The 13,535-nt window shown below is 41.5% G+C and overlaps 1 protein-coding gene across 1 annotated transcript in view; it reads right to left on the bottom strand.

Moving 5' to 3' along the window:
• Positions 1 to 13,535, bottom strand: part of golga7bb (golgin A7 family, member Bb) — a 223,120-nt gene that overhangs the window by 106,312 nt on the left and 103,273 nt on the right. Inside the window, exon 5 of the mRNA XM_042432737.1 lies at positions 13,446 to 13,493. Within this exon, the coding sequence (XP_042288671.1) occupies positions 13,446 to 13,493 (48 nt within the window). The remainder of the gene's footprint in view (positions 1 to 13,445; positions 13,494 to 13,535) is intronic.

Here is a 13,535-nt window from a genome sequence, read left to right as displayed (position 1 = left end):
CTTTCCACTAACTACCAGCAGCAATTAAAAACCCAGTAAAGTAATCACTCATGGAAGAACGCGGTCATATCCTTCCTGCAGAGCTACAAACACTCACAGTATAAGATGCCAGAGTTCAAACTGTTCTGATGGCTCGGGAGCGTTCCAAAACAGCTATAAAACTTAATATTTGTTTTGGTTTGTGTTTTGGCTACCTGTGTAGCACTTGGTTTTAGTAGCGCAGCCTATTCAGTACAATAAAAATACATATTTGAGCTGTCCAAATTAGCTAGATATACAAGCCAGAAAATACTTAAACTCTTGAAGCATGATGTAGGAAAGCTGAAACAAGGCTGTGACTGATGACGGCTGACTTCATCAACAAAGAACTTCAAAGGCTAGCTGAGCCTCTACTGTATAGCCTCAGGCAGACTACTCATCAATCTGGAGACAGCACTACTGAGGTGGTGCTATACATCCAGTAGATAGCATCATACATCAAACAAACTCTGGGAAATACTACCCTGCTCTACAGCTACAGCAGAAAGCTATCTGATGTTAGCCCACACATGGCCTCATATGAAAAACATACATGTGGAATGCTTAAATACACTAACAAAGTGATGTTTTTTTTGTCAACTGTGGACTCTCAGTATCCAAATCAGTGTTACAATCGCACCTCACTGATCTTACATATTGCTTTTAAACTCATATTACAGTGATATACTGTAAAATAAGATTTGACTAACATTTGATCCTTTTATACATCCAAGGGTCAAATGTGCACCTGGTGCTGCTGGGCTGTGAATAACATGTGAAACATTCGACACTCCCCTATCTCGATATGTCTTTATCCGCTCATTCCACCGCTGAATAGTTGGACAGTGTGTTAAAAAAGGAGTGGGTGCTACACCCAACCACTGAAAGCCACGGTGGCCAATCTCTTACTCAATTACACCTGATAAGACCTGGTTGGAGCTGATGTTATAAACATAAACTTCAGCATTCTGTGGTTTTCAGAAAAAAGTTAGATCTGTGTGTGAGGTAGTGCGGCGGGACAGGCAGAGACTTGCACACATGATCGGTTATAGATAGAAAAGACATGGAGCTGATTGGAGACACTCAGCTGCACACACTAACCACATTAATCTCTCTTCAAACTCATTACTAAGTAAAATACAGCCCTGCTATTACTGTCCATACAGAGAGTACTGTGTACAGTAGGTGACAGCATACAGATGCTCTGTTGATACAGTATACACAGACACCAGACGCATCCTGTGTATTACAGAGTACATGGCACCAGGGAGCCCACACACCGAACACAGAGTCTTCAGCCTCCAGGCTGAGAGCAAAAGAAGCCTCCATGGTAAAATGCTGTAATTGCAGCTCAACTGTCCAGCGCAAACATAAACAATTACATCATGTCCTGCACAGATGCAAACAAACAAAGGAAGGGGAAGAGGAATAAGAGTAACATTAAATATCTGATGCTGTCATTACATCTGCGGCTTTCTGGTGGCAGTATTACACCAGTCAACTGGTACTTTTACAGACAGCAGAACCAATAAGATGGTGAAAACTGCAGTCAGTTAGATATCTTATCGTTGATGGTAAAATTATGAAAGTAGCAATAGATTGAAGTAACAAGCAAAGGAATGAGAAAGTGGGCAAAAAGTGGAGAGAAGTGAGGAAGAAAGAGAGGGGGTGAGAGACCAAACAGGAGAAGCGGGAGGGAGAGGGGCAACGTCTGAGTGTAGGAGACCCAGGAATGTTAATCCTCTTTGTATGTCTCCCAGCAATGATTAAACTTTTCTAATATCAGGCATGACGAGAAAAAACGGGTCATAAATGGGTCAGCTGTGGGAGAAGAGGAAAAAACAAGAATAAAGCCAGTGGTTTTGCTCACAGCAGCACAGCTTTAAAATCACACAAAGCAAAGCCACAAACAAGCCGGGGGTTACCACCTGCAGGCTTTCAAGTACGGCAACAGAACCAAAGCCTGTTGTTAGTTAGCATGTCTCAGCTACATCAAGCTGCGTGTACATCGCTGGTAAAAGTGGACATGCATATTTGTACCCTAAATGAAACCAAGCTACACTGAGCTGGTTACCCATTCACCACAATAACTGCGGCCACGTGACAAATGAAATACATCATGCCTGCTGCTACTGTGTGAAAATGGCCCGAGAAGGCTGGCGGGCTGAGTGGTGGAGTCACAGAGAACCACTTAGCGGCTACGCTAGGCTAATCAGAGGTGAGAGGTCAGCGCCAAACTGTGTGTTCTTAACCCCTACACTTCCTGGAAACTGTGCTCTCTGGAGGAGGATGAAGAGAAGACGAGCACACATTTTCCACAGCTCGGGAATCCCTGGGGCTCTGGGGACTGGATGTATCCCTCTTTTTTTTCTTCTTCTTCTTCTTCTCCTTTTTTTTCCCCCTCCCAGTCTCTCTTTCCCCTGCTCTCACCACTTTCAATGAGCTGCATCATTACTGCAGATTTAAAGACAGGGCAGATGAAGAACAACACAGGGAAAGTGAGGGGGCATGGGGTGGGTTAGGGGGGGGGGGGGGGCGCATGTATGTGTCTGTTACACACTGGTGTCAGCAGGGAGACAGATTGGAGAAGTATTTCCTTGCCTGTCAGAGGAAAGGCTCTCTCACAGGAGGGCTCAGACATCATAAATCCTCTGTGATTCTTTCCATGCCCCTCTCTCGCTCTCTCTCTACGCCTCTCTCTGAGCCCAAATTCTAGCTGTGGTGTCGAAAACAATCTGATTCATAATTTCCCCTGAGTGGCTCTGTGAATTAGCCCCACACACAGCTTAGCAGGCCTCATTTTCACACGGCCTCTATTCATCAGCATTTGTGGTCACACACTCCAAACCTGCGGTCACCTCCACACTGATCTGTCTCCACTGATACTTCATTTAGCCCTAACAGTGCCATTTATCTTCAGATTCAGTCATGTATTACTATGTTAAGCATTATGTTCAAGCACTGTTTTATGGGGCCTTTATTGTAAAATACCATAGACACCCATACACCCACTTAGGCTGTTTCACACGCTCTCACTTGGTTCTATATATATTCTTCCATCAAAAGCAGCGCAGCCCTGATCATTAACATTCTTACATTGAAGGGCAGTTTTATCACTCCAACCACACGGAGCAGCCGCTCGCTTTGAAGTTGAGTTATAGTCAGCATCAGCTCTGTTTGCGTGCTAACTGCTGGGCTATCTGCTGAACTACTGCTAATCTAATGAGAACTCCATCTCTGTGTGAAGTAGCCACTCATCTGTCACATGCCACCGCAGTGGACTCTATCCAACAGGGATGAGCAAAAGTGGTTGAATCTGGTTGTTTGAGAGCGATAGGGTCGCTGTGTATCTGCTTAGTGTCTGATAGAAGGATTTACACCCTCACCTCTGGACTGGTTTACTCATCGGGCCATACACGTTCCTCAGATTCTTTGCTGAATGGGGGGAAAACCCACTACATGAAACTTACACAACAAACATACTGCACAAGTATACATACTGTATAATAAAATAAGACAGCGATGAAAACTTTATCTGAAGAGACACATAGGATGCCAACCAACATGTATTTATATTGCACATGACTGCCCTCTTCTGGTCTTAGTTCTTCTGAGTGACTTCTAAGGTGCACATTTATTTTTAAGATTAAAAGATGGGAATTTGCATGTTGTTCAGTTATTATAGGTATTTACTGAAATGCATGTGACAGTTTCAGCACTGGTGACAATTTCTGTCATTTCTGCATCAGAATTTTATTATTTTAGATGCCTGTTAGGGAAAACACAGCAATAAGTAGTTGCATATTTTGTTTGCCAAATCTTGATCATGGATTAGTTGAGTTAAGGATTCGGGAAGACCTGGTAGATTCAGAAGGAAGGGAGAAAAGCAGGGCCTGAGTTCAACTTGGCTAGTCCTGACTCTGCAGCTCAGCGGCTCCAAAAGGCTCTCAGCTCTCAACAGTCAGCTACTGCTCTGACCGCGGGGACAAGGTCAGGTGGTCACTGATTCACCAGCTCATACAGATGGGGAATCCCACTTTTTACTGTAGCTGTTTCTTCTCCTCTCTGTCATCAGAAGACCAGAAAGACATGAGTATCACGCACAATACCTTAACTCAGCTGTAGATTACAGCACACAACATTTAAATAAAAAATGAATACAGCAGCTACTTCAATACCAGCGCAACACAAGTGCAAGATTCATGATATGGGGGCATAACATGCTGATAACCTGTGTAGGCTTTGCTTATCATCAACATTTCAGGTGTAAAAGGTCAGGTGCTGCAGCAATGTGCTAGTCTTCTACTTGTGGACTTGCTGCCCTTTGGTTTCCCCCTCTGCCCCCCTCGTTTGACTTCCTCCCCTCTCCCTCTCTCTCCCTCTCTCTCTCTCTCTCTCTCTCTCTCTCAGGTGCCTGCAGAAGCAGAGAGGGTCCCATGTGTTCGCTCATCGGTCCCTTGACACACATTCCCTAAACAAGCACTCTCCAAAACACTGCTGGTTGCCATGGCAGTGCTACTGAGTAAATAAGAGAGAGGGGGAATAATGTCCTTAGAGGAAAGGAGTGCTGAATGTGGTGGGGGGGCCGTGGTGTGTGTGACTCTTTGCCACTGTACTGCCCCCATGGGAGAGTTGCCTGGCAGAATCATTACGGTCTGTGCAAACACACGCTGACATCTCGATTTGAGTTAGCCCCGCCACACACGAACACGCACACACACGCATGCATATGAGCTATAAACACACATTTTGATGGAGTTTACCACACATATTCGGTTAGGTGGTGTCAGTGTCTGCAGATCGTCACTACCGGCCGCTGTGGCCGAGCCACATGTGCTCATTAATCTAATTGTATACTTCCTCATGTTCGTTTACGGAATGGCTACTTGTAGATCTGGAATAAACCACATCTACTGTGTCTGTCAATTTTTGTTTAGACTGACACACATGCACAAACACATGGGTAACGTGTGTTTAGTCTAGCTCATTATTTGCCCTTTAATTTCCTCTAAATGCTACATCATTTAAATAAAAAGGAAGCTTAGGGCATCTGGTTGCCCAAAAACAGGTTATGAGTCATCATCAGGTGATGACAATTTACAATCTAAACAAAGGCGCACACAGATGAACTTTAACACGCTCGTAGTCTTAAGCACTGTTGTGTAAATTTTTGCATGATTTTGAGCACAGTTGTTGTGAAATTATCATGAGAGTGAATTAGTACAACAGTGTGCACATCCATGTATGCGCTCACACACATATATACCAGTGAGGACCCTCCTTAAGCTACAGTAACTGTACAATAACTCCAAAGAACAAGTCCTAACCAAACAATCGAATGAAGAAGTGAAGACCAAAATGTCCACCCATTGAAAAAATGTGACCAGAGAGACAGAGGTGGAAGATCTCTCTCTCTCACACACACACACACACACACACACACACACAGAGAGAGAGCACCACTGAAGCAGCTAAATGCCAATTAGACACTGATGAGAGACATGAACAGAGGAATGTAGGACTAAGTGAAAGTTTAGTCCTTTCTTGTCCAAAGTCCACTGTAGCTTCCATTTTTCAATCTCAGACTTGGAGAATATAACCTGTGGAGACCCCCCCCCCTCCTCAGGCCCTCAACCCCCCAGTTGCATATCATAGAGTTCAGCAGTAAATCTTACTAAGGTTTCTTGATATATCCCTGTTTTAGTTGGCACTGGTCTGCGTGTGCATGCATGTGCACTTCAGTTTACAAGTATGTGTGTGAGTACAGTATGGTACAGTGCGTTTCTGTGCCGCACACACAGGCATGGACATACTTTGTGTGCCCTGTGTGTGGCTTTGTTATTGCATATATAAACCAGTGATTAATGGAATTCAGCTCTGCAGATGAAAATAAAAATGTCTGTAGTCTTTAAGGGATTTAGTTCATTTGTGATGTTGCAGTATAAAGGAATTCTGCCAAATACTAAGGTTTCAGCTGAAATAATTTCTGATTCAATTTGGCCTACTTTTCAAACTTTTCATTTTAGGTCTCTTAATCTCCTCAATTTTCTAAAGTCCCAGTTCTTATGCCAGCCGTCTTATAACCTACATGAATATCATACATTGTAATCTAAAAACATCGGTTTCATCAAAGCACAGAAATGATGATGAAAGACACCTTCAAGGTGTTTTTGCAGTACACGTGATTTGCCTGTGCAGTTTTCTTTCCTTATATGATATATGAATTATAAAAGGACGAAAAGGCTAAAAATGCAGTTAATTAGTTCCTTGGTTACCACTAGGTAGCTTAAAAACAATCCATAAAACACACCTCGGTGCACTTTACAGTCACATAAAGCATGTTTGGAATACCCATCGGACCAATTCACTTGCATGGAAGAACTATCCATTGCATCATCAGCTTTAAAACGCAGCTCTATCAAAATCATACATGTATGCATGATGTATGACCCTGCCCGGCCCTCACTCCTGGCCCACTGGGGGGCCATGGGCAGGTAATAGCCAAGTCCAATTGGTCCTCCATTATGTACTTAATCATCCAGGGTCCAAAGACCACATCTGGAGCTCACCCGGACCTCTAAGCCTGAGGCAAGCCAGAGTGCAGCCTGTCATGGTCAACACATGCTGCAGCACAACAGCTAAAGCACCTGGGCTCTGGATACCGGAGCCCAAAGCCTGGAGGCGCAGGACACAATACAGAGTAATGTCTAAATCTGCATCCTAACTGCACTGGTCAGATTGTTAACAATTTAATTGTCCATCTGTAGTTTATAAATTAATGTAATATAAAATATATTTCAGCCCTCCCTGTATCAGCCTGTTAATTTAGAATGTGTTAGTGTTGTGAAGACAGAAGGATGGCAAGGTTGTCTTCTCTGAGTAAAGTCCATGTGTCTGTGTGCGGTCATACAGGAGTGTGTACGCGCATGCATGCATGCGTATGTACTGGCCTGTGTGTATGTGTTTGTGTGTTGGGAGAGTCTTGGCTCTAAGTGTTTATGATTATTCTTTATCTCCAGGCCTACATGATCATTAGCAACATGAGTACGGCTTGTGTCAGTCTCAGCACCCCATTAATCTCCTCCCCACCCTGTCCCTGGCTGATGACACATGTCTCTGTTCTCTGTTCTATCTTGTTCCAAAATGCAAATTGTTCCAAATGCCACGTCAGCATAAAACACATTTTTCATTAACAGAGCAGAACACACACAAAGCCGTGCTCTTATATATACAGTATGCCCACACAGAGGTACAAACTGCAGAAGTACACGTCAATGTGCTCGCGCACTTGCACCCGGTCATGAGTGCATAAGAGCACACACACAATTCAAGGAAACAAAGCATAATAGCCACAATCCGAAAATCCCTTCTTTATGTAATCAACTTTTTTACTGAAGTTGCTACACAGTAGATCCACAGTTTGAGGAAACTTTAAAGTGAACAGACAAATAAGGCTTTCTGCGATGTTGTATAAAAGAAACTGTGAACGGTGAGAAGATGTAAAGCAACAGGATGAGCGACAGCAGTCAGAGAGTGTTCATGTGATGATGCGGTCAGCATGATGGATCTCCAGGTGCAATTAAGCATGGCAGCTCGTTATCAGCAGCTGTGATGCATGTACAGTACTGTAGTGGTAAGGTAGAACTTTCACCTGGACACATTAGATCCACACTCATCTGAGAGACATTAGTGAACCATAACACACACACACACACACACACACACGCAAATTACATGCTGATCTCTGTATCAGCTGACATTTTTCCTACGATGCTTGACTGTGTGTCCACATGAGACACATAAATCTTTGACACCGGACCTATTGAGCGAGGGCCAAACACACAAACAGACATCAGAGAGGACCGCTTTGGCACAGCTGTCATTCACGTCTTAGCAAAACACACCAGAACTGGAGGGGAAAACTGTAGGAAATGATGGATATTGAATTAGCGGAATAACAGTCTTCACACTCACATACACATACTGTACATTCACACAAAGTACACACACAGTGAGGTTAGTGTAACCCTCACAGGTAATTTTATTTGATGGCTTTAGCAAGCCACCACTTCCATTTCTCCTACACTGTCTGTTTAAACACTTGCAGTGAAATATTCAATGTTCTGTTTGGTCAGGCCAAATTGGCCATTTGGCTGACCTACAGGAACAAGGTAACAAGTATGTACCGCAGATCTTGTGGCAATGTGCACCATAGGGTGGAGTACTCCTCAGAGGTGATATTGTCACATTTATGAATTCTTGAGGACTGACCTAAGAAGAAAGATTGAGTGTATTTAAAATAAATTAAAAAATTTGCTTCCATGAAACACATTATGTTTTTCACACAACAGCGCCTTCAACACCATCAATCCAGAGTTCATCTAACAAATTGGCCTGTGTGTCCAACACATTTCTACATATCCAATTCCCTCCAGTTTCTTGGGTCAAGACAAGTTCAAAAAGTTTTTTTTTATCAAAAACACATTTTTGCTTCTTATCCTAAATTAGTTGTCCCGGTAATCAACACAGCGGAAAATAAGCATATTCATTGCTTTTACTGGCTTATCAAAAGATTTTTTTAACTTTTGTTGAGCCACATAAATGGTCTGTGACATGAGAAAAAATTAAAAAATGTTGCAAAAACAAAAAAAAATGTCTTTGTGCTGCCTGGAAATGATCAATAGCGGAGCACTGATTGATTTGCAGCAAATAGTGCAAACAGACAGATGTTCTGACATTACTTTATCTTAATCAGAGTCAAAACAGACAAATACAGTTTACAGTCACATCAATCAGTTTATTTATGTCTTTTTTTCCCTTTGGAGTTTGCCGTTGTTGATCTAAGAGGAATCTGAGCTTCACATTGCTGCATGATGTGCAGAAAACCCTTTTATTCCAGGATCAATTGTGTACACTGAATATATAACCAGTGTGCACATTTAATTTATATAATACCATTATACAAGTTAAACTTTTAAACTCTTTTCACATTTTCAGTTCAGTTCCTTAAGTCAAACTGTGTCCAACATGAGTTTTGTCAAAAAAATTCTTTAAATTCTTTTTCTAAACAACTGATTAAATCTACACTGTATACTCAGGCGGCATCATGTGGATTCAGCTTGTCTGTGCAATTTTAATACTGCAAACTATTTGGCGTGGCAACAAAGACAGACACAAGAAGTGAGCCTTTACGTTAGGTTTCTCCAATCACAACAAAACTCCTCACAGTGTATAAAGTCATTGTTGTGTGTGTGTGAACTGTATTCTAAATATCACTGCTGTATTATTCAGTATGCTGTTGTTGTTGTTTGTGAGTGTGGTGAGTGCAAATAAGTGGGTGGTGGGTGGCTTTGTAACATGAATTTACTGACTTTTTCCACTGTATTGTTCTGATGTAAATTACACAGTTCCCCCTCTAACACACACACACACTGTGTACACACAAACACACTCTCGGTCCCTCTGAGCCCTTTGTAGGCCTCAGGTAGACCCTCAAACCACTACTGTAATCTAATCATCTACTGGACCAAGGGACTGTCAGAGAGGAAATGTTAAGCACAGGTCAAAACCTCAACAAACACTCAGAAACTAACACACATACACACGCTCATGCACACATGCACACATACATGTTTGTGACTACTCAGAGACCCTGAAGCGTACGGCCCCTGTAAATGTTTTTGTTCAGTCCCGACCACAAGACCATTAGTTCAGTCTTTTTAACTGGAAAGCCGAGTCCCTTTTGTTTAGAAGAAAGAGAATAATGGTCTGTTGGAAAGGGTTACCCTGCTTTACTTTCATGACGGTGGTTGTTACGGATTTCTGGGGATTTAGAATAAAGCCATTTGAGGATCATGTCATTGTTCGGAGCGGCATGGATACACAGGGAATGGAAATTCACAGAGCTTAGGTGGAGCTTGCAGTTCAACGTGTTTCGAAATGATGATGGAGAGATTAACGTGCAAAGTCAAAATCAACTGTATGCGCGTCTATGTGCGTACCGTACCATATAAACGCATGCCTTTCCATGCGTGCGAGCATGCGTGCGAGCATGCATGTGAGCGTCTCTACTTAAACATACCAAAGAAAATGCAATAACATCCTCTGAAGTGAAGGGAAAGTTACAGAGTGATTGGAGGAGTGGAGGGCTGTGGGATGTGATGTGATGAGGTAGAAAGTGGGGTTTAAGGGATTAGGCTGACCCCACCTCCCAGTAAAAACCAGTGAGGAAATCAATCATGAGTCACACAGACTGCTATCCAGGGTGCAAAGTACGACACAAGGCTGGGTTCGTTAGTGACACACTGCAAAAGCACGCTCAGAAAGCAGCATGGAGCCGGAGACGTACCACATTGCGTACAGAATGCAAATGCGTGCATGCGCTGTAACATAATTAAATTCCTCCGGGCACACACACATATACAAGCACTAGCAGATGCACAGCAAATCAACACAAGTGTTTAAATTCCAGGGAGACATCTGTAATGAGGACTGAGCCATTTGGATCTAATTATGGGCAACCAAGTGGAAAAGATGGAGTAAATCAACTCAAAGTGATTTCAGTAACGAAAACTCAATTCCAGTGTGTAAACTCTATTCGCCATAAATTTAATTAATGTTGGTTTAAATGGGAGCGCTCAGCTGATTGTGCATCATAAAACATTGCTGAGGTTTCAACTTCACTCTCTCTGTCTCTCTTCTTCACACTCTCTCATTAGTCTTTCTTCTTATCGCAAGAACCCACAAGCACAGACTGAAATAGCAGAGTTCTAGCGCCATCTTGGGTCCTCTAATGCATCCTACAATGGACCAGAGAGTCTCCTCTACCCTTGTTTGGGACATACAATTAAGATTCTGAGAGCACATGCTGGTGAGTAATGATTTAAAAGCTCTGCCAGGTAGCTCAGTGCCATACTGTGCAGGGCCTTAGAGGTCAAAAGTAAAATTTAAAAATCAATTCTGAAACGGCAGCCAGTGAAGGGAAGTTAAAATAGGGGAGATATGATCACGCTTTACATAGCACTAATACTTCAACATCCCCATTTTCTCAATATATTAACTTGTGTATCTGACCTAATCCAAAACTGTTTCCAAACAGTGATAGCTGGAGTTAACAGTATAAGGCATTAGTGAAAAAACTATTCAGATCCATTACTTAAAAAAGTAAAAGTGCCAATATATGAATGTAAAAATACTCCATTGCAAGTAGAAGTCCTGCTCTCTCTCTCTCTCTCTGTCTCTCTCTCTCCCCTTGTTGACTGTCAGCTCTCAACTATCACTATCTCATAAAGGCATAAAAATGTCCACAAAGAACATGAAGAAGGAAGTATCTTAAGTAAAACTACTCAATCTGCAGAACAAATGAGTGTTATACCATTATATATTACATTATTAGACTGGTTATACTGGGGCATTAATGTGTTAATAAAATATTACTGTTGTGACTGGTTGAGGTAAAGCTACTTACCTTAAACTACTTTACAGTACAAGCTAGAGGACAGGCCAAAACAAATTTGAGGGGTCATAATGTGCATAACAGAGCAGGAAGCAAGAAAAAACAAAGGTTAAACTTTTGTACTTTTCATTAATATATATATATTTTTTTTTTTTTAACATTTTAGTTATTCAAATCAAAATTATCTGAGGAATTTGAAGGAGAAATCACACTTTGGTGGAACTGCAAATAACTCAGACATCTGAAACATAAGGGGTCTCAACTACACACTACTTCCTTTTTTTGTAAGGGGTCATGAGCCAAAAAGGTTGGCAAGCACAATGTTTTTCATTTTAAGCAATGTATTGTATGTTATAATCTTATATGTTTTAGATGTAAAATCTTGATTTGAAAAGTTACAACTGTCATTTAAATGAAGTGGAGTAAAATGTGTAATATTTCTCACCGTGGGGGAGTACAAGTACAAGAATAAAGTAGCATAAAATGGAAAGTATCCAAAATTGTAGTTATTGAAAGGATCATGAGATGATTTGAAATTTGAAATTTGAAATTTACAAGACAAACCCATGTTTCTTTTTAGGTTTCTAATCTTTATTTTTTTGTGGATTGCTGGATAATTTCACCTATTCTGAACTTTTCAAAATTATTCAAATAAAACAATCTGAGAGGGAGTGAGAGTCACACGTCATATATCACAACACACACAGCCTGTGACGAGGGCTCGCAGGTATATGTAGCTTTGTTCTAGGGGGTCACAGGCTAATAAAGATCGGGAACCATTTGTATGTGGCATACTGATGGAAACTGCACTGTGTTCATTTCTCCTCTAGATGGCCATGGCTACCAACTGCAAAGCAGACAGTTACAGAGAGGACAGCATTTGCAGGGCAGCAAGACACATTAAAAATGCCTGGAGGTCAACAAAAGTCATATAGATTATATGTTCTCATGAGGATTGTAACTGCAGGCTTGTGTATATTACTTTGTGAAAGACAAGAAAAATGATTTATAACAACTAAACAAAATATACTTCATATTTCTGTGATCTAAATATTGCCATGAGATGACATGAAATGATGAATATGGAATATAAATAAGGTTGGCTTTACAATGAATATGACAGACATCTCTCACCCAACAACCACATGACATCTCATGTATACTGTAATTCTGCAGGTGTTGTTACTGTAAAATACATCTCCAGACATCTGATGACAAGTATCGTGTTTGTACAGTGTGACTGATATAGATCTGTCTGCTGCCTCACTATCAATCATGTTCACGGTGCAGCAGTTTGAAATCACGCACAGTTTCTTTACTGATTTCTTAGTTGGTCATCATGAGAAAAAGGAAAGGTTTAAAGCTAATGATTTGAGAATTGAACAACCTTACTGGCAGGTTTTGCAAAATGTCTTGACGTTTTTGAAAAAATGTAATAAAGTTTAATTTGAAAGTTTAGGAGAGCCGCTCTTGTTGAATATTTCTGGAGGGAAATGTCTATAATGTTGCTTATGTAAGGATTACACATTTATTGCCATCTTTGCACAAAGAAAACGGTAAGAGCAGAGTTTTATATTTGAGTTGCTGGGGATAATAAGGGAAGAAGGCATAAATCACAATGGTAGATTTGTGTTGGAGTTGACTGTAGATATCAATTACTCCTCTGTCCTCGCTGTTTCTTCCTGGTCCGGTGTTAAGGGTTGGCGACAAGCTCACATTAATTTTGATTTAGCCCCTTCTGTATGCTCTCAGTATCAGCTGTCCTCTATATATGGCTGTTTGTAAGCGATCTGAGCTGTAAGTGTGTTAAGAGTTGCTGATGCTCCTGAAATCTAATCTCCTTCTCTGGATTATCCTTCACCTGTTTCTAATAAACACTTTATTGCAGAGAACATGGACCCATATTTGTCCGCATCCTCCATGTTCACCTAACTCACCAACTCCACACACACATATACACACACCTTCATACCTTTCTGTGTCCCAGCAGTCCATCTCAGGCTATTTCGGTGTCTCTGACCTGTGGTGGACAAACAAAGGCATATCAGTTTTGTAAATACTT

Source organism: Thunnus maccoyii, chromosome 14, assembly GCF_910596095.1.
Source record: "Thunnus maccoyii chromosome 14, fThuMac1.1, whole genome shotgun sequence".
NCBI classification, from domain to species: Eukaryota; Metazoa; Chordata; class Actinopteri; order Scombriformes; family Scombridae; genus Thunnus; species Thunnus maccoyii.
Note: the sequence above shows the minus strand (reverse complement) of the source record. Positions and strands in the feature narration are given on the sequence as shown.